We start from the raw sequence: 27,904 nt of genomic DNA on the forward strand, positions 1-27,904 counted from the left end.
GTACGGATTGTCTCATTGTGTGCGGCTGCTTGGAGTTGTGCTTAGGCTTTTTATATTTTCCCACAAGAGTTTGTCTTCTAAATAGTTGCATTTAATTAAACGACTCGTGTTTAGCTAGACTTATCAGAGAGTAGGGCGCTTATCAATTAAAGGTATACAATATTATGTCTCTTTTTGTTTTGTTTTTTTCTTTCAGATAGAGCTGTGCTGGGTAAACCCGTTACAGGGCGTTTCGGGCTACGCACGTCTGGAGCTGCCGTAGCATTTGGCCACATTCAGCTGCACGCAGCTGCGTCTCTCGATGTCCCAGCCGTAGTAGAAGGGGCACTGCTGCAGCGTGAGGAAGCCCTTGATGCAGTAGTAGAAATAGCTGCACTTGTCCGGATGCGGAAAGAAGTCGGTCATGTGCGGCAAACATTTGTGCGCCGCCGGCTCATCCAGCTGCAAGGGCAAAATAATAATAATTAACACATGAAAGGAGCTGCGTTTCACGGCTTAAACCTACCGCGCAGTGCACATTCTCCGGGTAATCGCACTGTCCGGTGGTTGGATTGAAGTGCAGCTGATTGGTGCACTGCATCTGCATGGCATGGCCGTGATAGCACAGATAGTAGTCCGTGCATGATTCATTGTTGGCCATAAATATAACCTGGCTGGGATCATCGCTCTGCGGGCAGCTGGGCTTAACGATGGGCGCCACATTTACCACATCCACCTGGGCGGGCGTGTCCATGGTTGGCGGCGTCGGTTCCGGCTCTTGTGTGGGCTGCACAGCCGGCTCCTCTGGCTCCTCCTCCACTGGCGGCTCTTCGACCTCGTCCAGAAAGCAGCTCACATTGGCCGCATCGTCGCACGTGCCCGATTCGGGATCAAAGTATTGCCCGTCATCGCATTGACCCAGTATGGAGTCGTCGCCATCGCAGTAGACATACGCCTGGCAGCTCTCGTAGCTGGAGACGAAGCTTTCGGCATCTGCATCCGAGCACTCCTCGAATATGTCCGCTTTAATATGCGGCCAGAATATGAAGACTAGCGCAAAAAGAAGCGACGATTTGGACATTTTGTTAACTTCAACTTGGTTTCTTAACTGAGCTCTCACGGCGACAGTTCCTTTGAATTTATGGGCTTGATTTTTACCGATAGAACTTCCGAACAGAAAATCTGATAAGAACATGCATTTCTTTTTAGTCTAATTGAATACTGTTTATCAGCATGGCCTCAAAATTTCATATACTTTGCTAACACAATGTTCTCGCCCGCGTGAATCACAGCATGCGTAAATTCCAACCAACATATATCACATATATCACATATATCACATATAGCACATTATGTCATCGATTGTCATTACAACAGCGGGGCAATGGACCACTCGAAACACTCTCCGTGTTTACATAAGCTCGGGCTATGATTTTTGTTTTTCTTTAATTTTAATTAATATTCAATATATGCTCACCAAGTGCTTTTTTTCTGCGTCTTTCTGCCCAAAGCCAAAGCCAAAAGCGTGAAAAGGCAGGCGGCGGCAGCTGAAGAAATCATTGACCTCAACAGCACCGCATTTTGGCCGTATTTTGCTTATAGAGCCCGAAGACCGCTAAAAACGTGCCCCAACTCATATATATATATATTGTATACCTATTTCGCTACAGGTGCGCGTCGGCTATTACGTTTCTCTGATGCAGCTTGTAACCAAGTCCAGCAAAGGGGTCAAGCCTCGCCTTAAGCTTCACTTCGTAAACCTCGTCTCGCCCAATTGTTTAGCCAGACTTTCCACATTTTCTGCCATTTTACAAGACATGGATTCAAGTCCTTAAATAAAGTTTATATATAAATTAAATATTAAATAAATAAATAAATATTTTTAATATTGCTCCGGGAATATTTCTATTGTTGCAATTCATAAATGGTCAAAATCGATTTATTTATAATTAAATGAATTAATCATTTTTATGTTTATTTCATAAAATTTGTTCATTTTTCACACTGAAAATATCGCAAGCACAGTGTTAAAAGCTCAAATGTTGTGCAATCATATTTTCAAAGATTAAAACAAATGTCTTCTTTTAAACAAAATCATTTCTCATACAAATATCAAAATGTTTCGAATGTGAACTGTTTTGCAGCCCTGGTCTTTCGTACTTATTTTATACTCTTGTGAGAACTTCAATATTTTGAACGTAGTCTTCTTCTTTCAAATATGTCCTTTAATTGACTTGGGGTTCTTTTATGGTTAAAGAAAAAAACAACAGGAACTCGGGGTTCACATCATTTTAGTTCAAAAACAGCTAGGAGCCCTGGTTCTTAGTACTTTAGAGAAGTTCAATATTTCACATATCCTTTTTTAAATGAGAAAAGCAACTAGAACTCGGGATTCAAATCATTTCGGTTCAAAAAAGGCTGCAGCCCTGTTTTTTTTTTGGGAATTATATTGCCCTCTACTTGAGAGGTCCTGCTCCAAGTTTTAGGTTCAGCTTCAATGGATTAATCTGTTTTAAGCCAAGGTTCATGGTAAATGGAACTGGAATTCGGACTTCAAAGAATGTTGACTTTCAGCCCTGGTTTTTTCTGGAACTTGGATTGCCCTCTGAGAGAAGTTTAATATATTCCATATATATAATCTATTAATATTAAAATAGTTCAGCTTAAATTGTCTAATCTGTTTCAAACCAAGGTCCATGGAACTGTAATTCGGGCTTTAAAGAATGTCGACTTGCAGCCCTGGTTTTTTGGCACTTGGATTGCCTTCTACTGAGTTAGGCGCGTTTCCAGCTCGTGAAGAGTCGAGAGAACCCTCCATAGTGCCCGCTGTTTGTTGTGATATAAATCACACAATTATGTGAGTTGAGTTTTTGCAACATCATGGGACCCGGGACCCGTGGCAGGCGACGTTGGAGTGGATGGCATATCATCTATTTCTATTTTCTAAATATGCACACAAAATCTAATTTATTGTCAAGCATTTGGCCAATACGATAAGACAAGACGGTCCGGACGGCCGGACGGCTGACTTTATCACGGTCGCAGCGACTGCCCTGCACCTGTAGGCCGAACAAAAAAAAGGAAAAATTATTAAAAAATAAATATAAATAAATGAAGGCAAACAAGAGCGCGAGGATTGTCTCGAGCAGCCCTACCATATACATATATTTGTTTAAACAAGTGCAAACGTAACCAATTTTTCCATGCATCGTTGTTTTTTTTGTTACCATAGATCATTTCGTATGAACCATATTTGCTTTGTAAAATGCATTGACAGACGGACGGACAAAAGACACGATCGGATCCATACAAAGGGCTGCTCAATGCACGCGCTTTGTAGACTCAGTTGTAAATGGAAGACGACGACGACGTCGGCAAAATGTCTGCCGGTGCGGATCTGTTTATATGTTTACACACGGACAGGTACACACACACACACAGAGACGCACACACATGCCAGAATTGTAGCTCGATCAGTGAACTGCATGTTTAATTTACAATGCACATGTACATTTATTTACAAGCATGTGTTCATTTCATTGTACAGCTTGCAAGACATTTATATTAAGCCAGCCGAAACAAGTGCCATGATATATGTATGTATGTGAGCATTATGTCTGTAGATGTATGTGTATGTATGTGTTTTAAAGTATAAATAGAATACCATGATGATGACAATGACAATTGGCTTTCATAGTCCTGAGGGAACCAATATTATATATTGGCCGTAATGAAGTCACGCTTATATTTGTATTTCTTCTTGTTTTCTTTCATTGTATTTTGACAAAATATCCAGTGCGGCAGTACCGACTAGTTAATACCCTACAAGCTATATAAAATACTCTTCCGGAAGTATGGCTTATGACTTTGTGGATTTGTGGGAAGTATTGTGAAGCTCGTAATTGTGGAGTTAAGTCAAGACTACTTAAGCTCATTCTTGCGATCCTTTCTAATAGAGTTGTATGATAAAGTAGACTAATGCTGGTTCGATTTTGTTAATATGTAAGCAGAAGAGTTACTCATATCTTGAATAACAAAAATAAATTCAATTCTCAAACGTTCTTTGTTCTTATGGCAGCTCTGATATAGTAGTTTGATCCGCCCAGTTCAGCGTATCTTCCAGTGTGTATCTTCATGATAATATCTTTAAAGCTGAGAGACGAACTTGCCTAGAAGCAGACGGACAGTTGATCAGTTGATGCTGATCAAGAATATATATGCCATATGAAGTCTCCTTCCAGCTCAAGACAAAATTATATTTTTAATATAACTGTCTCATAGTGAATGCCTTAACTCAGATACCCTCGGCAGGGCAAACGCAGTTCCAGTTTTGTTTTGGCGAAAAACAAAGACTGTCAAATTCGCAATTTACAATGTGATAATGATGAAACTATGTCAAATTTATGTCATGGATCTTTTCGCTCTTTATAGGCAACAAATTCAAGTAATAGAGCTGAGATAAATGTCGAATCTTTATGCACCTAGCCATCTTTTTTTTTAGTAGGCCAAAGTGATATCTTTTATGCTTATTATTTAGATATTTTTCTTGGAGGTGTCTTTAATCAACAATCGGCTTTATTTACACCTGCAACATCATGAGCTAAGCGAAGATAAACATATGCACATATTTTTAGCTGCTGGCATATGTTTTTCTTCTTTTCATTATTTTTTTATTCTTTTGTCCCATCAAATATTACAGACACAGCTGCTTTTCACGAAACTAATTATAGACATTCAACAAAAACATTGTTTAATGTGCAGTTTAAGCAAAACTTAATTTTAGCGCAAATTCAAAAATATGACAACAAATAAAACAAAACTTCAAATTGCTTTATCAACTAAATAAGCCCAGACATAATCAGTTCCAGTGTGATCTATGGTTTCTCTTTAGTATTTTGGCAGCTAATGTGGGTTGTTTTTAGGTTTTCCAAGTTCTTGTGTCTCAGGCAAAATTTATGCTAAAAAAAAAAGAAAGACAAGCATTTCTGATAAGTAAACCCCGCTGCGAATTGCTAATGAGCCTCAGTGGAATTTGTGTTTGACTGATTTATGGTCGAGTCCTTTGTGTAATACTCAAACAATAAATAGAAACTTATCTGCAAGAACCTTTTAGGGAACATTAGCTCTGCTTGCAGATAGTCCCATTAATTTGTCGTTAAAAAACTCGCAATTCATTTACAATTAAGTACTAACAGATATCGCTTGCAAGGCAATTAAAGATGGCAAGCGAAAATAATAAGAAATTCTATAAAAATTCGTTTAGATCAGCTGTTAAAGTATCTTAGAGGAAGTCATTAAATTATCAAGTTTAAGTTTACGCAGTAAGGTACAGAAAAACAAAAATCTAATCAGAAGGCGCTTGGCATAATTCTAAATTATATTTTTTTGTTAAATAACTGAAGTACAGATTAAAATGTTGCTGCAGATAAACAACATGCGAATCGCAAACAACGAGGCAGCAGACCAACAGACACCGACACCTAAATAACAACAACAACAGCAGCAGCAGCAACAACAACAACAGGCACGTAATGTATCTTGTTTTCCAGTGAAACCCAACCACACACACACACACATTCGCACACACATTTGTGCATATATATGTACACCCATATATCTACGACTTTTTGTTGTGATTCACAAATCAAATAATATAAAATAATAATAAAAGTAAAAAAAAATGTTCAGTGACTTGGGCGCTGCGCGAAAAATATTTGTGCCAGCCATAAGATACAAAAGTATCTCTCTCACTCCCCCCTCCAAATCCCTACCTCTCGAACGATCTCTCTCTCTCTCTCACACACACACACACACCCTCTCTTTTTCTATACACGTTCGTATATACTATGTAACTGTAAAATCCACTTGAAGCGCCAGCGCACGATCAGCGCATTGAGAAGAGCGCGCTCGAAGCAGCGCACACACAGAGAGTTAGATTTGAGCGTGTGCAAGAGAGTATGGCAAGCGAAGAGCGCAAATTGTGCTGTTTGTTGTTTTTGCGTTTCGATTTGCTTATTAGGGGCGGTGTTGGGCCCGGCCCGGTTCGGTTCGGCCCGGCAGCTATGCGGGTTCAAATGCGGCCAGCATGACGAATTATTACACACACACACAGTTGCAGCTACAAAATGAAATTTTATTTACAAATATACACATGCACACACGCTTGCAATGCACATTTTCAATGATTCGCGTTTACATGTTTTCATATACACAATTTGTACATGTGTGTGCGTGTGTGTGTGTGTGTGTTTCGGTGTGTACATTAAATATTAAAAGATCTCTGGGGCGGCTGGCGTCTTGCCCGAGCTATCAAAGCTCATTGATCTGGGGTAACGACGACGCTCGGTTGTGCGCAGCGCCTGCCTAGGCACAGGCACCATTTGATACTTTCCCGCACCCGGGAGGGGGCCTTTTTATTTTTTTTGTTTTTCTCGTGCGATAATCACGAACAGGCGACCGGTTTCAGCCTGTAAGCCTGGCCAACAATTCGATATACATATGAGTTTTTAGCTTTGTTCAAATACATCAGAAATTTGTAGCCAAAGCTCTTAATATGTAAGTAAGTATGTACATGCATATACACATACATACATGTGCACGTATATATGTACACATGTATGTATTGAGGCTCTGCCTCTCTATATGTATTACACAAGCATTTGTGAAAACGTCGTCGCCATCGTCATCATCGCTGTATCTGTGCCTGGCTTTAAACCGGATCTTTGGTTTGAAAGTACATTCACTTTATGCCACTGCTACTGCTGCTGCTGCCGCTGCTGCTGCTGCTGCTACTGCTAACGCTGACGCTGACGCTGACGCTGACGTCGCTGCAGCCGGGCCCAGGCAAACAGCCTTCAAATGACAAAAGCTAGCTAACTCAGTTTGGCTTGGCTAACTGGCTGGCCTGGCCAGCTAGACGTCGGCTGCACATGCGCATAGTTCAAATAACTTGGTCAAGTTGACAAGATCAGCAGCCGCAGCAGCAGCAGCAGCAGCAGCCGCAGCGCAAAGTGTTGCCAAGCGGCAGCGCCGAAGCCGGCCACAGCCTAGAGCTGCAGAGCGCGCTAGAGCATGAGGGGGGAAAAACCAAATCAAATACCAAAAAAAAAAAAATTAAGAGCCTATAATAAAAAAACAGGTTAACAAATGTTGCCGCAACAGCCGCAGCCGCAGTCGCAGCAACGTCAACGTCGGAAGAAACTTGTTTTTGTTTTTTCCTATAAGTCTTGGCTTGACGTCAAAGCCGGCTTACGACAACGGCGACGAGCGACGCCTGCTTACATTCACTTTACAAAGACCAAAGAGCGTGAAAGTTAAGCTAAGAGAGCCCGCAAGGCAAGCCGGCAACCGGCATTGTTAACGTCAGCCAATGTGCGCGAGCGGCAGAGGGAGCGACCGAATATACGTTAAGTCATTCACATGCGCTCTTTGCTTCGATTGTGTATGCCTTTGTGTGAGTGTATGTGTGAGAGAGAGCGAATCTACGACGACGTCGACAATGACTGCGGCTGCGGCTGCTGCCTGCCAGTTCGTTCGCATTCACAAGAATTTCACCGACATTTAGTTTAGTACCGTTTTTGGCTGCAGTCGCACTACGGACAATATTCTAATTGTGCTAACCAATTATATATACAAGATATATGCATATATATATACATATGTACATATATACGTACCATATACAATTCAATTACGAAAGCGGCAACAGTTAATGATATTAACTACACATTTTAAATGTTATTATACATGCCCAACGCCAGCCATATGGAAATGGAAATGTGCTGCTGTACCCTACACAAAAATCAAAAGCATTAAATCTATACAAAAAAAAAAAAAAATAATAAAAAATAAAAGAAAATCGCAATTAAAAACAAAATTATAATTAATAACAATTTTTTACGAAAACCTAGTGAATATCGAATGTGTTGGATAAAATCGTTAAATATATAATTACAACAACAAAAAATTCCCCCAACGAACGCGTGCAACAAGTTTAATCCAGCTACAAGTTGTAAACCAAGTTAGAACTATACACATACATATACATATGTTCGTACACACATACACACACACACACACAAGCACTCGCTCGCGCTGCGATACACACAAACACACACACGCACACACGCGCGACTTTAACAATGTCAAGTGAAAACATTCTTTGGAAGCAACAGGTTTCGCCCTAATAAGTGTTATAGAGAAGCGCGTCCAGAACTGTTGTCGACTAGCTTTAGCCAGAAGGAAAGGAATTTATATACATATATATACACAATATATATTTGATAGAGAAGAAATTGAGGAAAACTAAGAAAAGCGTGTGACTGCAACCAGTTGGAACGAAGTCGAACACCGCAAAAATCAACTGAAAATATTAAATTAAAAAAAAAAAAAACAAAACCTTAAAAGTTCTTAGAGCGCGAAAAAAAACATAAATAAATAAGCAAACAATAGCAAACCTCAGCATGGACTCGTTTTACGATGGCGACCTCAAAGATATATGGGACTCCGATCTAGATCCGGTAAGCGAACCTCTAGAGTTCAATTTATGATATCAAGCCGCAAAATGCTTTATCAGTTTATCAGTTGCCGTGTTAATTACGCTCATGACGTTCAACTTGAGCCGATAAGAAAACGATCTTAAATAATGGAAAAGCCCCCAGATACATGCATATGTATGTTATATAGAGATACGTCTATTTCTAGCCAGGTCATTAAAACGTAAACCCTTGACATTAGCTGTACAATGGGCCAAGTGTTGCATATACTTAATATTAAGTCAGGCTCGGTAGAAAATGAAATTGCATTTGAAAAACGAATTTCAAAAATATAAATATATATATATATATAACTGACCCACATTAAGCTTACACAGAGCTTATCAGGCCGGGCAAATGAACCAAATGTATTTAAATAAAGGGGCTTAGATTATGATTATGTAGAGAAAGACCATCTCGATGTGGCTTGAATTGGGTGAAATTGTTGTACAACCTGCATTTTCCCTTTCCGATTCAGGCTGATCTCGCTCGAAAGGCCCCCAATACAAAAAAATAAATGAAAAAAGCAAAAATAGAAATAAAAACCTGTCCTATAAAACAACCTCATAAAACTGTCTGTCCAAGAGTCTCGACTTGAGTCTTGACTCTTGCCAGTCACCAAAAGCCAAATCTAATCGACACCGTTGCCCGAGAGCTACCAGGGAGAGGGGGGAGGGGTACCCTAACTACATACATATATGATATACGACAGCACACACCCTGTTATTTCGATTCGATTCGATCCGATTTCCCACTTATGTAGCAGAACGTGCCGGGGCGTAGCTACATAACTAAAAACAACTTTTGCAAAAAAAAAAATCAAATATATCAAAAACAGATATGATATGAAAGGCAAGGCTACAAGTTACCCTTCTTCTTCTTCTTCTTGTTGTTCTTCTTCTTGTTTAGTTTTTATCTCTGTCAACTCGGTTACGTTGAGTCTTGTTTTAGCCTCTTACCTTAGTGAGACAAATCATTTTTTTTTTTAGTGATTTCTTGTGTTCGAAAAATATCATTTACATGGCCGCAGATAAGGGCGAGCACTATTTCTGGTATTACGAAAGCTCTTCTTCTTCTTTTTCTTTTTGTACCTCCAAAGTGTTCTGATAATGATAATTGAAGTTTTTCCAAGAAATTGAAAAGAAACTGTAGAAATTTATCATTTAGCGAGCAAAAATGTTTTTTTTCTCCTGTTCTTGTTGTTGCTCTCCTTTTTTTTAAGCAATATCGTGAAATGAGTGTGTGTGTGTGTGTGTGCGTGCGTGTGCTGCGTTGAGCCTCATTTGTGAGGAGGCCCTGCTTATCGCTGCGGAAACAGTAATGAATACATGTCGCCGTCGAGGAAGCGTCTCTGCCGCTGCCGCTGCCGCCGCTGCTGCTGCTGCCGGCGTAACATTTATGAGTACTACAGCAGATTCTAAATACAAAAGAAAGAAAGAATCTATTATGGCGCACACACACACACACTTGAGAGCTGACTGGTGCAGAGGGGCGTGCGGGACGTGCAGAGTGATAAGACGAGCTGCGCTATCAGCTGCGCTAAATGCAAAGTTACTAATGACTTTTTTGTTGTTATTAGTATTAGTATTAGTATTGGTATTGTTGTTGTAGCTGCTGCACTTTAAACTGACAAAAGCTCGGGCCGTCAGTGTCATTACTGGGCGAGATAATGCCGCAAAGAGCGCGACGCCAGACCAAAATAGGCTCATGCGAAAAACAAAAAAAAACTACATGCATATGTATGTATGTATGTGTTTATGAACAAAATAACAAAAACAAAAGCAAATTCTTAGGCAGCAGCAAAAACAACAAAATTCCCGGGAACAAAATGCGCGTGCAGTTTTTTCCCGCCGTAGTAGAACCGGGGCGTGCGCCCTCGATTACGTCAGAATCTGTTTCGGCTTGCATTACGTACGTGCATGTGTGCGTGTGTGCGTGTGTGTGTGTTTGTGGTGTGACCATAACTCTAAACACAATAAATATTTATTTCAATGCACCATTTGATTTGCAGAGTTGTTCGTTTTTGGCTCATTTTTGGCATTATTTTGGAAAATTGAAATTATCATTGCCTCAAGTTGACGTCTTGCTGTGGCATATCAAAAATCTTATCACAGACCATTTTGTAACCGAAGAAGCAAAAAAAAAAAACAAAAGAGGGCCAAAAGCCAGATAAGAGCTGAAATAGTTTTGATTAGGCGCGCGTTCACTTCTGCATAAACAAAAATCTCTTCTCTCTCTCTCTCTCTCTATATATATATATATAGTATAGTTATTGGGCTTTTCCACGGAGTAAATGCTAAAGGAATAACATTTATAGATAATCCATTTCGTTGGAATTACCTTGCAATAAAAGTGAAATTCAAATATTTACCAACTGAAAAAATCCCAGATCTTGTGTTTTCCTCTTTTTTTTTACACATCGCAATCTCTTAATTGGCCGACAAAAAAACAAAACAAAACAACAACAAAAAATCCCCCTTTAAGTTGAATGGTCGGGGGGCTGGGGTAAACATTTGTGTCTCAAGTGTCCGCTTATCAGGGCTGTCAGTAACTCATCACATTATTTATTGATTACTTCGAGTATTATTGAATCATTTTAGATATTTTTGGAAATAATTAGCATGAAAAACTGGGCGAAAATACGATCTTAAAAAACAGAAAAACTATATTTTACAATTCATTTTTGCAGTAAATCATGAAAATTGATATACTATATCATCTCAACCGAAATTCGTAGTCTAAAAAACGTTCAACTAGTTTTATCTTTTGTGATAAGTTAAATGTATCTCAGATACATGTATTCCCTCGCACACTTTGCGTTCATATTGGATTCCGTTGAAATCTCCGATGTCATTGGCTATAATTCATTATTAGTGGTCCACTGTTCTATTGATAAGGACTTAGACATATTGCTGCTGGAAGCTAAAATTCTATTTTAACATTTTTGTTCGAAGATAAGGAGCACATGTTGCTTGGAAACAAAACGTCATGCTAGACAGCATTCGAATTAATCTTATATGCATGTGTACATACATTGTACTTAAAGACTGAAATTTATATGATTATAATACTTATATATATTATATACCATAAAAGGGGTTATTCACTCGTAGCGCAAATCTTCAGGAATGTGAATGAACATACATATTCACAGGAAGCTTGACATATGAACGGAATTGTTTCCTAAAAACTATTTGCAGTTATTTTTTGGCATTCAATTAACCAAGTCAAGACCTGGTCTAAAATTTCTTCCTCTTTCTTTTGGCATGCAGAAATGAAAACCAAAAAAAAAATTACTACCTTGGCTCGACGAAAGCTGAAAAAAAGCCAATCGCCTTCACAAAAGAATGCTGACCAAAAAAAAAGAAAGAAAGAAAGAAATAAGTTGAAGCAGACCAAAACTCGTAGAGTTTTCATAAACGTTGAGCGGGGCAAATTTGTAAGACCAAAAGTCAAGTCGAGAAGAAAATTGCAGCATTAACAAACAAGTTCAAGTTAATAAGTCAGCAAGTTTATTCGACTTGACGGCTGCTACCATTGAGGGGCCAACAGAAGCATAAAAAACTTAACCACAGCTTACCTTTGCATACACATATGCATGTGTGCGTGTGTATGTGTGTGTGTGTATTTAACATTTCAAGCGTTTTACATTTTGATACAACTTTCGCTTATATAAGCAAAAGATGGCAACAAATATTGCTAGCATAGAGTATAGAGCGTACATAATAATATTAACCAATTGGCCAAAGACAATTTGACACCCTTTACGGTAAAATAAAAACAACAACAGCGAACAAAGAACAGTTAACAAATGCATGCAAATGTCGCTCTGCATGTATGTATATGTATGTGTGCGAGTTGTTTGTGTGTGTGTGTTTGAGGTTATGTTGAGTTTCTAACGGCTTAGTGCAGCGCGCCGCTATTTTAAATGCACACGAGAACCCACAAAACTGAAAAACGTGCTTGGCAACAGTGTTGTCTCAAGAGACGGTTGCTCAGCATATTTGAATAACTAGTTCGAGCTATGTGTGCACGATACTTTCAATATGGCATAAACTCAAACAATGTGTGAGTGAGTGTGTTTGTGTGTGTGTGTATTGCTTAACTTTGACATTTCCAATGAGCGTAGCTAGCGTTGCAATCTGCAAAAACAGGTTAAAAATCCAAAGCGAATGCCAAAAACAAAAAAAACAAAAAAAGAAACAAAATCATGCAGCAATGGCAACACTGCAAATTTTGTGGTTTGTTAGCGGCACATTTCTATGAAAAAAGTTCAAACATATGGCAAAAGCGCGCATAATTAAATTTGTGCAAACCACACACATATGTATATGTATGTGTATATATACATGCACATTTATAGTATCATCGTATTACAGTTAGAAAGAAAAAGAGAGATGTTAAGAAAGAGAGCGAGACACCCCCCACATCATTCATTGAGTCAACTTTCGCGTCCATTCATGCGAATTTTACACGCGCTGCGCAGTGCAGGATGCGCATTGCACAATTTCTTGTTGTTGTTGCCCGCTTTATTTTTGCTCTCTTTTCAGCGCGAGTGCAAAGAGCAACAGTCTGCTCTTAAGTCCAACATAGTCTCGATTGTATGTGGGCGGCCGGCTGGCGACCAGCTGTTTAGTTTACTCTTGACGTCAATGTCAGGCCCAAGCAGGCAGCCAGCAGCCGCCAGGCAGGAGTTGAAGGCTCTGTGTGAATTATTCATAGATTGAATTTACAATACGAGCACATGGTCCAACCACGAGGGGGGTGGGGTGAGCTCTGCCTTGCTGTAGCGTGGGCGGACCATATTGTTTTGTCTCCAATGTGCGTTAATGAAGTGTTATACGATAAGTGTAACACAGCAAGCGATGGCAACAAGTTGTGCAACAGTTAAGTCTTATTAAAGGGTGAATGGTATGTAATGCAAAATTAAAGGTTGATTAGCTATAAGGTCGCGTTGAGCACGGGACTTCTGTTTTACTCCCTGCCTTGGGGTTTGTTCATAAAGCTAGCTTCTCACGTTCCTGGACTTTGCTTTTAGTTCTAATAATTATTGATATTTTGATGAAAGATTTTAATTTTTAATTTGCAATTGCTCTTTACACTGAAAATATTAAGTCTTACATATTTTCATATATAAGTCGTGGGTTAAATTTAAGCTCTACTCAAAATGTGCTCTGCAAATATGCGATCAATTAAGAAAGTCAGCTTATCGCGCCACAACCCCGCACACTTCAAGTCCGGCATAGGCATTATCACTTAAATGAGTCAGACATCTGGAAAGCGAATCAATAATGAAGACAGACCCTAAGTGATTCATCCATGCAGTATGCTAACAAAGCTCACTTGATCAATTGATTTTGGCCAAAATCGTTTGTTGATCTACATAATTGTTGCTTCCGTCTCATTGGCACTCTTTATTTTATTCATTTATTTATTGCTTTAGTCTGTGAATTGCGTCAAAGTCAACCACTTTGGGAGCTGAGCGTATAGAGCAATCGCAATGCGAGCAATGCCAATGCGATTAGGACACAAGCCACAGCACCACCAATTGGAAGCCATGGCTACTGGAGTCTTCACGCGTGGGTTGTGCGCCCGTTCGCAACTTTCACAACATTTCCGTTTTGCAAATAGTTTGTCAGACTTGGGGGAATCGGTTAACTGGCGGGTGGGTTTTACGTCAGGGCGCCTGGCTGCTTGCGTACATTTCTCTTTTGGCACACACATTCGCAATTATATATGTTTATTGGTGATAAGGTTAAGCCCGCATAGGACGCACGCCCCCGCCATATCGCTATGCTGTGTGTGTGTGTGTGTGTGTGTGTGTCGATGCTAATAATAAACCCATTTGGGTATATTTATAACTGAAATACGCCAAAAACACGTCACTCGGCTGCAGTTCTGTGTTGCCAATTGGGCTTGGGTCGCATTAGGGTTGCCACACGGCGTATACGTAATGTCAACGTGCGTCAACAAGGTCAATTAGTCGCCTGATCGAAAAATAATCGAAACATCAATATATCGATTATAATATGAGCATGCCCGATTTTGGGGCATCGATCATTTGGCGTTAATTAACACATATCTCAAATTAAGTAAAACAACAACAAAAAGCATACAAAATTAGTAAATTAAATATTCAAATTAACTTTTCTGCTTATAATTTTCAAATTTGTATTTATCGATTTGTAAAATGCATTTACAACAGTATTTGAAAGGCAGCTTATCGCGAGGGCTGCCTTTTAGTATTCTTCTGTTCGTCCACTTTCTTTTCAGTCCACTTTACATTTACCAATTACCATTTACCACGCTTTTCGACTGCCAGGCAAAAGTCGAAAAAAAAAACGCAAGAAACCAAAGCGCAAGCCAAAGCGTAGCAATTTTTCAAGTTAAAAAGCATTTTTGAATTGTGGGAGCACCTTTCACTTTGCAGCGATGATGATCATGATGAAGAAGAAGAAGCAGAAAGACAGTCAGACACACAGTCAGACAGACGGACGAACGGACAGACAAGCATAAAATTGAAAAGAAATAAAGAGCAACTAAAAATGCTGTGCACAACACAAAGAAAACCGATACATATGCACGTTGAGTGTGTTTTGTGCCCACAAACATAAGTACACATGTATGTACACACACACACACACACACACATACATACGGATACACGCACGCACACAATTGCATTTTTATAAATGTGAAAGGTTTTCGCTTGCTGCAACATTATTTAATCAATCCAATTTGTGGAGCAAGCGAAAAAGCCAAATCGAAATATGTATAGACAATACAAAAAAATAAAGAGAGAGAGAGAGAAAAAAAAACTATAACCAGTTTAATTATTTTATGAAATTGTATTTTTGGTTTTTGTTGGTAGCTTTGCTTTTTGTCTTTTACACCCTTTTTCTTGCCTTTGCCTGGAACAAAAAAAAAAATTTAAATAAAATTGTATAATGGAACGAAGGCGATATGCTAATGTCGAACAGATACCAGTCTGTATGGTATGTTGAATAGATACCCTCGGGCTCATTTGGTCTTATGTGAATTTATTTTTTGAATAGTTTACGAAACGAACTCCAACCGAAGAAAATGTGGAAAAGTTCTCATAAAACTTATGCGAGTCACACGTGTGACCAGCTCAACAGGTGCTCATTTGCATCGATAACGGTCTGTCATCGATAGCCCAGCGAACAATCGAAATCAGGCATGGCGATGATCATTAGGTGCTTAAGCACTTTTTGCGGCTTAAGGGTCCGCACCACTTGTCTTGGCACTCGCCCTCGGCTTTCATTGAACGTGAAGACAAAAAACACCTGAAACCTGCAGCAACGAACGCTCAGAGATGCTCCACATCTTTGATTTGTCTGTAACTTGGCCCCCAGCGCCGCCATGCCAAGATCCACAGCTGAGAGAAGGGGGGCGGGCATCTGAAGCAGCGAGAAATGCCTGTGAGCATTTTTTTGCTGTCTCTTGGCTTTCTTTCAAGCTTCACACAATATCTCTCTGTATACTGATGTGATTATGTGTGTGTGTGTGCTTATGTTGCCCGTTTTGGTAACATTTTTCAAGAATTGCTAATTCTCAACAATTCCAAGGTTCGTTGAACTCATCATAAACATACACACACACACACGCCACAGGCACGCACACACACACTTGTACAATTTATTTACGCTTCTCTGCCGCCGCTGCTACTTTGCTGATTCTTGGCCGCTGCGAAGAGACGGCTAAAATATGGAGAAAGCACTTGTGCAGGGATATACAAACATACGTATGTACATGCTATCGAGGGTGGATCATAACATGGAGCTTGCAAAAATTAACATGGACCTTTTTTTTTATCATTTGCATATGTGTGTATGCACGAAAGTGCAATTAGTATAAGCTGGATTATCGATGCGAGGCTCATCACATTTGCATTAAGTTATCGATGCACGACTCATCACAATTACATTAAGCTATCGGTGCAAGGCTCATCACAAATACGATGCAAGTGTCATCGTAATTGCGCGTCACGTATGTACGTCTACGACATTTACGACTTCTTTTAAATCCACCCTCGCGCATACCAGCGAGTGCTTTTACATGCATACATATGTATGCGCATACGTACGTACGTACAAAAGGCATATACAATGCACGCGTGCAAACGGTAATCAATGTTTAAGTTTATATGCCGAGTACGAATAAGTGGTAAGCTTGAAAGAAGACCCACACAGAAGCAGCCGGGAGACGGGGACAGACAGACAAGGCAGAGCGAGTGGAAGAGAGAGAGAGGGAGATTCATACCTACGGCGGCACGCAAGCAAGCCGGCTGTCACACAGACACACGCACATAGTTACTCACACTTAAGGCCATGCCCGCGACAACGACGACGTTCCCTTTTCTTATGGCCAAAACTGGATTTCCCATTTGAGTGTGGCTTAGAATGTGAGCATTTTTGAGGCAAAAAGATATATATTTTACATACTAATGGGCTTTTAAAGCCAAGCGTAATTACATGCACTTTTTATCATTCCACATATGTATGTACGTAGATACATACATACATATACAATGTATGCAGACACACACACACAGTTACTACATACATGCAGAAAGTGTCGCATTTATATGGGTCAACAATTTATAGCCGTAGATTTGCTTACAGCAATTAAGTAAATTCAAGCCGTCTTATTTTTTTGTCATACTACATACATATATTTTGTCAAAAACTGGCACATTCAGATTACATCATCAGGCTAATTTCGCATTCTGGATATTTCGAGTAGAAGCACAGCAGCAAAAGAAAACTCGTTCCTGTCAAGCGGCAAACGACAGTCAAACACTTGTTGCAAATCGCATTTGTGCTCATCACAAGCTCTCATCATGCACATGGTTGTTTTTCAAGGTTGTTGGCGACTAATCACGCTCGCGACACCACAAAATGCGATCCATTTAAATTTGATTTATTAATCTGTTACACATTTTTCAATTAATTTTTTTTTGCAAGCCCTGCAAAATAAGCGATGCGTTGCGATTGCTGCCCGGCCTCGTGACAGTGTTATCGATTGTCGCATGTGAAAGGACATGTAATCGATGCGAGGGAAAATTATCGCATTGGCAGGCAGTAGGGCGGACATTTTGAAATAATTTTAACCGTTGGCATAAATTCAAATACAAATCATTTCAATTGCTGTTTCCACTTCAGTTATTATGAAATGATAACTTTAAATTGCTTTTATTTTTATTTTGTTTGAATCAATGAGAATTTCAAGGGTACGATAGTGTTGCTGTCGTCTTTGATAAGATTGACAAACAAAAAAAAATATATATATATATATATATATATATATATATATATATATATATACATATATACGTAAAGTACTACATAGCTCGCAGCGCATGCAAGGCTGCCCATCTTTCTATATATATATATTTTAAAATGTTGTATTTTTCATATACGTATGTATAGACCCAAAGCTTGTTGTTGTTTTGGGCTATCTGCATGGGTCGTGTATCTGTATCGCTGCGTTTTTGGTTTTACGTGTGCCGTTTCGTGCGATTCGCTTTTTAAATTATTTCTAGTGTTTTTTATTTTTAATTTTTTTTTCTTGTTTGCGCAAAAATATATATTTTCTACTTTTGTTTCTAAGTTATATAAGCGTGCGCTATCGCTATGCAGCACGACTGCGACTGCGACTCCATGCCGTGTCTACATTTACTAATTACCTTTGCTATTGTTTTTTGCTGATATTTTTACAGACGGAATCCTTGAAAATTAGCAGTGATCATGATATGCACGATTGGTTTTACGATCGTGATGTCAAGGATCCGACTGTCATACTTAACGACAAGCTCATCTCCGACGCGCTGCTCAATGGCACGGGCCCAATCAAAACGGAGCATTCCTATAGTCTCAACAGCGATGGTGACTCCCTGCCCGATTCACCAAAAAGCCTGCAGGCCAAGATCGATGGTAGGTATTGCAATTGCATTCAGTGATATCGATTAATTGCTATCGATTACTTTTTTTTTTTTTTGGATAACGGTACGTTAACTGTTCTGTTCTGTTGAGTTTACGCTTTGGTTGTCTGGTTAAAGCCAAGACAAATACAGTTGCCAGTTGGTGGCTCCATTGTGAATTTAGGCCATGTACATAGTGAACGACAACATGAAAAACAGTTGAACAGCTTCTGTTTTTTGTTTTTTTTTTTTATTTTAATGTCGCGGTAGCATTTAGCAATTTAACGCAGTACTCGTGCATGAAGTTTTGTACTTTGACGCGATATCAGTTATTGTTATTGTTTTTGTTGTTGTTGTTGTTGTTGTTGGTAATATTCCCGTATATATATATGTATATGGACGTATATGGTATATAATTGCCGCTGGCCTGTTTTTTATTATTTGTAATTTTATGGAAACTGTACAACAACTGTGTAAATAAAATTAAAATGTATCACAAAAAAGACCATTCAGGGCGGGCGAGCGACAAGAACGTGGCTGAAAAAACAAAAAACACAAAAAATATAACATACCTATCAAATGCAAACACAAGTGCCATGCCACAAGCATCTGGTGACGCGCGCGCCTGTGGCAAGTGATCCAATGTTTGGCCCTGTTTGTACAGTTACAGAAAAGAACATCAAATTGTTGTATAATAAGTATTTGCTAAATACCACTCAGTCCTAGGCCATAGAAAGAAACATTCAACAAAAGTAGGTTGCCCAGCACAATATTTGCGCGCACACATTATTCGATATTATTTGAATTCAGTTTTGTGAGCAAAAGACGTAAGCACTAAGTACGTAATACGGATACGTTGCGGTTGTCAATAACGGTAAACAAAACGTTCCACTATTCGCATCCAATTAGTTGGCTCCAATCAGAGGTGTGCATTCATATTGGGGAATAGGTCAAATTCGCAGAAGCGCCAATTTGAAATTTATGAATACATTTGAAATATAAGTTGCAATGTTGCCCAAGTTACAATGTTTCGACTGTTCGCCCTTGCAGATATGGATGACGAGTGCTACTCCGGAAGTGGGCGCATCACCATCGATCCAAAATGCCTGACACTACACCCGCCCGCAAGAAACAGCCGCAGCACCGCCATGCTGAGCAGCATGAGCAGCGCCAGCGCCAGTTCCGCATTGAGCACAGCCATTACGGAGTTGGCGGCCGCATCCACAGCGCTCGCACGCAGCAATGCCGAGGTGCAGCAGCACAGCAGCGGCAGCAGCAGTGGTAACGGCAGCATGAACGTTTCACTGGAACATTTTCAACTACCTCAACACTTGGCGGAAATGTACGACGACAACGATTGCAGCTCATCGGTGTCATCGGCCCGCGAGGGCAGCATATCGCCGGATATATGCTCAGACATTGAGATCGAAGAGGCGATCATTAAGGATGAGCCGATGTCGCCAGATTCCAGCTGCCCCGCCAGTCCAAACTCACAGAACAGCAGCGCCCAGCAGCTGAGCCTTAATCTGGCCAATTTGCAGCCAGAATTGCTCTTTGACCAAAAGGTAACACGCAGTCCCGTCTAAACCCCTTATCCAGATCTATGCTAAACAGTTTTTTTTCTATGTGGAACAGCACGGTGGCCTTCTGCTTGCCACCAGCAGCAACAGCCTCATCAAATCCCAGCAGCAACAGCTCTTGCTTGGCCAGGGCAGCCAAAGCCTAATTCTGCCCAAAATGGCCATAAAGAGCGAGAAAGAAAGCAACGCCAGCAACAGCACGGGCAAGTCACATGCCTATGGCATTCCGCTGACACCGCCTTCCTCTCTGCCCAGCGATGACTCGGAAGGTAATTTGTCACCGGAACATTTGTATGCGCCACTGTCGCCCAATGCTTCCGTTTCCATATCCGCCGTGACTAATGCAGCCGCCAATGGTGAAACCGCAAACAATGGGAGCACGCGACGGGCTGCTGCCGCCATAACCCGCGCCGCCAGTAGCAATGGTGCCTCCAACACGGCCGCACCATCGACGCGGCAGCCCATACACACACCGTTAATCAGCTCACAGCCGGTACTTATATCTAGATCTAAATAATATATGTTGTCACTGGAAACTCATTTGGATTAATCGCACTTGCAGAAAGGCTCAACGGGCACTCTGCTATTGACAGAGGAAGAGAAACGCACGCTGCTCGCTGAGGGCTATCCGATACCACAGAAGCTGCCACTCACCAAAGCCGAAGAGAAATCGCTCAAGAAGATACGACGCAAAATTAAAAATAAGGTATGTGGGAGCTTAGCTCAGTAAAAAGGTCTGGAGCATTTATTGACCAATGTCTGACTCAATTTTTCAGATCTCTGCTCAGGAAAGTCGTCGTAAAAAGAAAGAGTACATGGATCAGCTGGAACGGCGAGTGGAAATTTTGGTTACTGAGAATCATGATTACAAGAAACGCCTCGAGTCACTGGAGGAGACCAATGCCAATCTACTTAGTCAGCTGCACAAATTGCAGGCCCTAGTTAGCAAGCACAATGTGAAAAAGTCCTAAACCTGATACCAAGGCCCAAAGCTGGCCACGGTTCATGTTTGCCTGCCTGCCCGAGAGATATTTTATTTTATTTTATTATTATTATTTTATTTCGTTGTATCGAAAACAGAACGAGTTTCGAGTGAAAGAGTTTGTTTGTTTAAGAATTTATCGGTTTAGAAAGAACATTTTTATTTTGGCTTTTTGGTTAGCACAAAGCGGTAAACATTCCCCCAAAATAACCCTGCCAGCATCTCTTAAGATTTAGCAGCCCATAACTGAAACCATATACAAATATATATGCACTGTATCGTTAATGTATAATTAGCTATTTATAGTTTGTATCTTATATTATTAGTCATGCATTCCTGTTATATAACCTGATATAAAGAGTAGACATAATGATCAGCAACCAACAAGCTCAAATGAAACCCACATAATCAGCGTCTAAAGAGAAGCTACATTATAATATTGTTAACAACAACAAACACCAAAAACGCATATGGCATGCTCAGATGTGGGCTCTAAGAAAACAACGATTCGATTTGATTTAAGAGCAACGACATGTACATTATGTTTTAATAATGCTTGATTGTACAAACTACATTCAGAGCTGTTTTTCCGCATGCGGAACGGTTTTTTGAATTTTGTTTGTCAAGACTCTTGTTCCTTTATACGATAAATTTCTCTCAAAAGAAAAAAAAAAATCAAAAACATAGCAAATGCAAAAAATGATGAGTAAAAATCGACAACAATTCCATATATTAACTATGTATGAATTATGCTTATGTAGCGCATACTTCTCATACATATTGACGAACTATGTTTTTACGCAGCATTTAAGTTTTTTTTTTGTTTACCAGCCGCAACTGGAATCGTCAATTGAATTTTGAAGCTAATTAGTTGAAATGATGCCTCGAAATTTACATTGGTATGTTGCCTGGACAAATTAAGCAATTTCCGAGCCAATTATAAAAAAAAAAAGAAAAAGAAAATATTGTTTGTTAAGTTTTATAATTTAAGTGAAGCGCTGAAGCAAATAGAAAGCAAATAGCATTACAATGGCAACAACTACAATAACATTTACTTTGCAGCAAAGATTTTGTTTAATTATTTTAACAATTGAATTTAATGTTATAGTGCAATTATTTGGCATAACTATTCTTGTTTTCCACAATCTATTTTACTAATATATAATATTTGTATGTTTTGTCATGTATGAGTCATTTTAGTTTATATTAGTTGAATTTACCATACACAAAATTTACTTAAACCAACCTTTAAGCGTAAATTGATTTCTTATCAAATCATATATCTAAATGTATAATTACTGTAGCTATTTTAATGTATATAAATCATGCGGACGAAGTTGTGCAATTGTTAGTAAAATTTTATATACAAATTCTATAGAAAATTACAACAAAATCAAGTTGATACCAATTTCTAAACGACATTTGTGCAATGAAAAATTTTATTCAAATGCGTTAAAAATAAATTGAGAAATACAATATATTTATACAAACATGTTATATATAAATATATATATATATATATATATATATATATATATATACAGTATGTACCATATGACCATGTGTTATATTTTGGCTACAACATTTTTAACGCTTAAAAAAAATTGAGAAAATATTGAGAAAAAAAATTGTAAAACATTTAATTGGTTGCTGTAATTGGGCAAAGTAAAAGTGCAATTCCAAATAAAATTGATACAACCATAACAACAACGAAAACTTGTGGTATTAAAAAGACGGAGTATAAATGAAAAAAATCTTTTAAAAATATCGCCGAACTAAGCTATTGCTATTAAAATGATAGGAAGTTAGCTGGCAGACATTTAAAAGATTGTGAGAAACAGTGTGATTTTGGGCTAGGAGAGAAAGAGAGTGTATCCCCCTCTCGAGTCTATTTATATATGCATGGCTTAATTCAATATCAATCGGAGGCGATTCAAATAACAAACAGGGAAACCTTCAAGGCAAGCCATATTTTTTAGATCATTTCAGTTACGATGACACATTAAAATTCAAATTTCGATAAGACAAAAATATTGTTTCACAACTATCGATATATATTGGCAGACAACATTGCGCTCTGCAACATTTATCCCAGCACAGTGCTTGGCAACATTTAAGCAATGCTGGGTAACGCGAAAAGTACATAAAGAGTAAAACAACTAAAAACAAGTAGACGCAGAACGCAAAAAATATTGTTCTGACATTTAGCCAAGCAAATCCTTGCAGATTAAAAAAAAATAATAATATCAAGAAATGGGAAAGAAGAACAGTAAGTAGTGTCAAACATAAGAATTGTAATTTGTTGGTGCAACCTTAACAATAAAAATGAAATTTTCAGAATTTAAGAAAGACGATAAAGAGGCTGCAGCACCAGCTCCTCAACAACGGCAGCAACAACAAAGTAAGTTTAATAAAAATGTGAAATGCATCCATATACATATATGTATATATATATATATATATATATATATTCTAATGCATATGTATAATTTGCTGGTTTGGTTGGTGTGGCTCTATAGTTGCATGTTTGTGTGTGTGTGTGTGTGTGTGTGTGTGTGTGTGTGTGTATATCAGTGTTTGTGTGTGCATACAGATGAATGCATGTGTGCGAAGTTTCTGGAAGCTCCGTATTTGTGGGGGAATCACCTGATTCACCTGTCTGTTATCTACATGGCTATCTTTTAGCCCAAATCGAGTAAAGCTTTTATACGTGGCGCAAGTTAAATATTTAAGGGGGAAGCACAAATCTCGTATTTTACCATATCGGCTACGTCATGGCTCATGCATTGCTTTAACTATGAAAATCATATATTTATATTTGTACTGCAGCTGCAGCCCCCGCACCGTCAACAAGTGCTGCGGCTAGAGAGAATACGTCCAGGTTGCAGGCTGGCGACGATGGCGTACCTGCAACTCAGCGTCCGCAGCCGCGCTCTGAAAGCCAAAACCCACAAGGAGAGTGGCAGCGTCCACAGGGTGGACAACAACGTGCTCCGCAACAACAACAACAATACAGACCACAACAGCAAGGAGGACAGCAACGACAACCAGGTTGGAAGCAGGGTGAACAACCAAGGAATCAACAGGGAGAATCAGCCGGTCAGCAGGGCGGTTATCAGCAACGTGGCCCATCATCTGGCACACAGGGCGGCAGTCAGCAAGGCGGCTATCAACAACGTGGCCCATCATCTGGTCCACAGGGCGGCGGTCAGCAGGGCGGTTATCAACAACGTGGCCCATCATCTGGCACACAGGGCGGCAGTCAGCAAGGCGGCTATCAACAACGTGGCCCATCATCTGGCACACAGGGCGGCAGTCAGCAAGGCGGCTATCAACAACGTGGCCCATCATCTGGTTCACAGGGCGGCGGTCAGCAGGGTGGTTATCAACAACGGGGCCCATCGTCTGGTCCACAAGGCGATTATCAACAACGTGGCCCATCGTCTGGTCCACAAGGCGATGCACAGGGCGGCAGCCAGCAAGGCGGTTACCAACAACGTGGCCCATCTTCTGGTCCACAGGGCGGCAGTCAGCAAGGCGGCTATCAACAACGTGGCCCACCAGGGCAACAGCAAGGTGGCTATCAGCAGCGCGGCCCACAAGGGCCTCAGCAGGGTGGCTATCAGCAGCGCGGCCCACAAGGGCCTCAGCAGGGTGGCTATCAGCAGCGTGGTCCACCCCCAGGTCAGCAGGGTGGCTATCAGCAGCGTGGTCCACCACCAGCTCAACAGGGTGGTTATCAGCAGCGCGGTCCACCACAAGGTCAGCGAACGCAAGGCGGTGCCTTGGCCCCGCTATTGCCCCAAACAGGAAACATTAAGCGGGGTACCATTGGAAATGCTGGTAGAGTGGGTGTTAATTACTTGGATGTGGACATAAGTAAAATGCCCGACATTGCATATCATTATGATGTGACCATTGTGCCGGAACGCCCGAAGAAATTTTACCGCAAAGCCTTCGAAGTGTTTCGCGCAAAGCATTTAGATAACGGTATTGCTGCCTTCGATGGACGCAAATCCTGTTATTCTGTCGACAAGCTACCCAATGTCACTGGCCAAGTGGAGGTAAGTCACGCCAAAAGCTGTATATATAATCTAAAACTAAATGCTGTTCTTTCTGCAGGTCATTGATCCTCATGGTCGCACCGTTCGCTATACTTTGACCATCAAAGATACAGATAACTCTCAGGTGGAGCTCAGCTCACTTCGCAGGTTGGGCCACGCTAAATGTTAAAAATTGAAAGTAATTTTGATATACTTTGCAGCTATATGAACGACAAGATCTATGACAAGCCAATGCGGGCGCTGCAGTGCCTGGAGGTAGTATTCGCTGTACCCTGTCATATACGATCCATACGAGCCGGTCGGTCCTATTTCAAAACCTCTGACAACGGCGAACGTCGCGATCTGGGAGACGGCTATGAGGCATTGGTTGGTCTTTACCAGAGCTTTGTGCTGGGCGATAGACCATTTGTAAATGTCGATGTATCGCACAAGTCGTTCCCAATTGCAATGTCCATGATTGAGTATTTGGAGCGCTATGGACTGCAGTCGGCCATAACACCAGCTACTACGCTTAACAATACGTGGCGCATAGTACCCTTCATAAAGGGCATTAATGTGGTGTACGAACCGCCGAAATGCTTTGGAAGCACACCTCGCGTATATAAGGTTAACGGCTTGTCAGAAAAACCGGCGAACGAGCAGAAATTTGAATTGGAAGGTGAAGTTAAGACCGTGGATCAATACTTCCGTTCCAGGAATTATACTTTGCGGTTTCCCAAGCTGCAGTGCCTCCACGTTGGGCCACCAACAAAGTATATCTACTTGCCCATTGAGCTGTGCCGCATTGAGGAGGGCCAAGCTCTAAATGTAAGTATGGTATATATATAAATATATATATATGATATATTTATAAGAAAATAAGGAAGACAACCAATCATTTTTGTCTGCCGGAGATTAAACACTCCTGCATCGTTTTTATAAGAGCTTTATTATAAAGTATTTCGTTGAGGATCAAAGCTCGCTTGTATGTTACTGAGCTGAACTCCTCGTCCTGTTTTATTTATGTATATACCGCAGTAATTGTCATTTTTAATTTTCAATACAGCGCAAGGATGGAACAAATCAAGTATCGGAAATGATCAAATTTGCGGCCACATCGACTAATGAACGCAAGGCTAAGATAATGGATTTATTGAGATACTTTGATCACAATAGTGATCCCGTTATTAGCCGATTTGGTATACACGTTGCTGGCGATTTCATCACGGTAAGCACACGGCTACTGCCTGCACCGCAACTGGAGTACAGTAAAAAAAACTTTGCACGACCATTCAACGGATCATGGCGCATGGATAACTTACAATTTTTGGCCGTTAAGCCAAAGTCCCACAGATGGGCTATACTCCATTTCGAAGGCGCACGAATGCATTACAACAAGGTTGCCGAATTACAGGATTTGGTTAGTGTTGGCATCTCAGCAATCTTTAGTTTCTAATGTGAGCGCTTTTTAGGTGATACAACAAGCCAGGTATGTCAACGTATGCCTGGAGCCCAAGGCTGACATACGCTCTTTTAGGGACGAGCGAAATTTAGATGTGCATTTTAAGGATCTTAAAGACCATCAATATGATCTGGTCTTTGTCATCTTACCATCGCGTGGTCCTACCTATGACATTATTAAACAGAAAGCCGAACTGCACTATGGCATATTGACGCAGTGCATCAAGCAAAACAATGTGGAACGTCGTCTGAACGGACAATTAGTTGGCAACATTTTGTTAAAGGTCAATTCCAAGCTGAACGGTGTCAATCATAAGCTCAAGGATGATCCACGCACTATGCTTGCGAACGTCATGTATTTGGGTGCGGATGTGACACATCCTTCACCTGATCAACGTGATATACCCAGTGTAGTGGGCGTGGCTGCATCGCACGACATGCATGGCGGTTCATACAACATGCAATATAGATTGCAATGCGGCGGCGGTGGCGGCGCCCGAGAAGAAATCGAAGACATGGAATCCATTGTAACCGAACATTTGCGTGTCTATCAGCAGTATCAGAAGCGCTATCCGGATCACATTATATATTATCGGGATGGTGTTAGCGATGGGCAGTTTTTGAAAATTCAGAACATCGAGCTAAAGGGTATCTATGTGGCCTGTACCAAGGTAAATTATTGCATTTGTTAAAGTATTCGATTTGATTTATAAATGATTTTATTGATTTACAGCTGGGCATCAAGCCAAAAATGTGCTGTATTATTGTGGTGAAGCGCCATCACACACGCTTCTTTCCAGAGGGAATGCCGTCGAATCCAAGAAATAATAAATTTAACAATGTTGAGCCGGGCACTGTGGTCGATCGCACCATTGTGCATCCGAACGAGATGCAATTCTTTATGGTTAGCCATCAATCTATACAGGGCACCGCTAAGCCCACACGCTACAATGTTATTGAGAACACTGGCAATTTGGATATTGATCTGTTGCAACAATTGACTTACAATTTATGCCACATGTTTCCACGCTGCAATCGTTCCGTTTCGTATCCAGCTCCAGCCTATTTGGCTCACTTGGCTGCAGCACGTGGACGTGTTTATATTAATGGGTAAGCAACAGAATGACAGAAAGTTTTAATAGCATACGAAGACATTAATTTGATTTTTCCGTTTCTCAAATAACAGAGCTCGTTTGACCCGTTCGCCGAAAGAGGAGTATCAGCGCCGGTTGATTGTGCCGGCCTTTTTGAGAAGTAATCCCATGTATTTCGTTTAAAAATTTATTATCACAAACTTATCCTTTATAATACCATGAATACCACTAACCGAAACACGCATCGTTATTATTATTACATTTATTGGATTTTTATTTTATCACATT

The 27,904-nt window shown here is 40.2% G+C and overlaps 3 protein-coding genes across 5 annotated transcripts; 2 read left to right on the forward strand and 1 right to left on the reverse strand.

Annotated features, from left to right (window-relative positions):
* Window positions 1–199: 199 nt before the first annotated feature.
* Window positions 200–17,167, reverse strand: LOC115769833 (probable chitinase 10). 2 transcript variants are annotated; one of them, XM_030714816.1, is made up of 3 exons: window positions 17,100–17,167; window positions 506–1,145; window positions 200–441 (listed from the first exon to the last, which is right to left on the reverse strand). In XM_030714816.1, the coding sequence occupies exons 2-3, from the start codon at window positions 1,058–1,060 to the stop codon at window positions 238–240; spliced, it is 759 nt and encodes a 252-aa protein (XP_030570676.1). In that variant the 5' UTR covers window positions 1,061–1,145; window positions 17,100–17,167; the 3' UTR covers window positions 200–237. The 2 variants fall into 2 exon arrangements, with proteins under 2 accessions (XP_030570676.1, XP_030570668.1); XM_030714808.1 differs by lacking the exon at window positions 17,100–17,167 and having other exon boundaries at window positions 506–1,411.
* Window positions 7,817–22,728, forward strand: LOC115769815 (cyclic AMP response element-binding protein A). Its single transcript, XM_030714787.1, has 6 exons — window positions 7,817–8,498; window positions 18,256–18,469; window positions 19,507–20,021; window positions 20,092–20,529; window positions 20,599–20,742; window positions 20,813–22,728. Exons 1-6 carry the CDS (start codon window positions 8,442–8,444, stop codon window positions 21,005–21,007), a joined length of 1,563 nt encoding a protein of 520 aa, XP_030570647.1. The 5' UTR covers window positions 7,817–8,441; the 3' UTR covers window positions 21,008–22,728.
* A 288-nt stretch (window positions 22,729–23,016) lies between these two features.
* Window positions 23,017–27,854, forward strand: LOC115768092 (protein argonaute-2). Of its 2 annotated transcripts, XM_030712585.1 has the most exons (10): window positions 23,017–23,287; window positions 23,357–23,419; window positions 23,848–24,164; window positions 24,273–25,082; window positions 25,141–25,229; window positions 25,283–25,889; window positions 26,128–26,481; window positions 26,534–27,193; window positions 27,256–27,632; window positions 27,709–27,854. In XM_030712585.1, exons 1-10 carry the CDS (start codon window positions 23,272–23,274, stop codon window positions 27,797–27,799), a joined length of 3,384 nt encoding a protein of 1,127 aa, XP_030568445.1. In that variant the 5' UTR covers window positions 23,017–23,271; the 3' UTR covers window positions 27,800–27,854. The 2 variants fall into 2 exon arrangements, with proteins under 2 accessions (XP_030568445.1, XP_030568436.1); XM_030712576.1 differs by having other exon boundaries at window positions 23,848–25,082.
* Window positions 27,855–27,904: the final 50 nt, after the last annotated feature.

This window comes from Drosophila novamexicana, unplaced genomic scaffold (genome assembly GCF_003285875.2).
Source record: "Drosophila novamexicana strain 15010-1031.04,08,12 unplaced genomic scaffold, DnovRS2.1 tig00000009-arrow-pilon, whole genome shotgun sequence".
In the NCBI taxonomy this organism is placed as follows: domain Eukaryota; kingdom Metazoa; phylum Arthropoda; class Insecta; order Diptera; family Drosophilidae; genus Drosophila; species Drosophila novamexicana.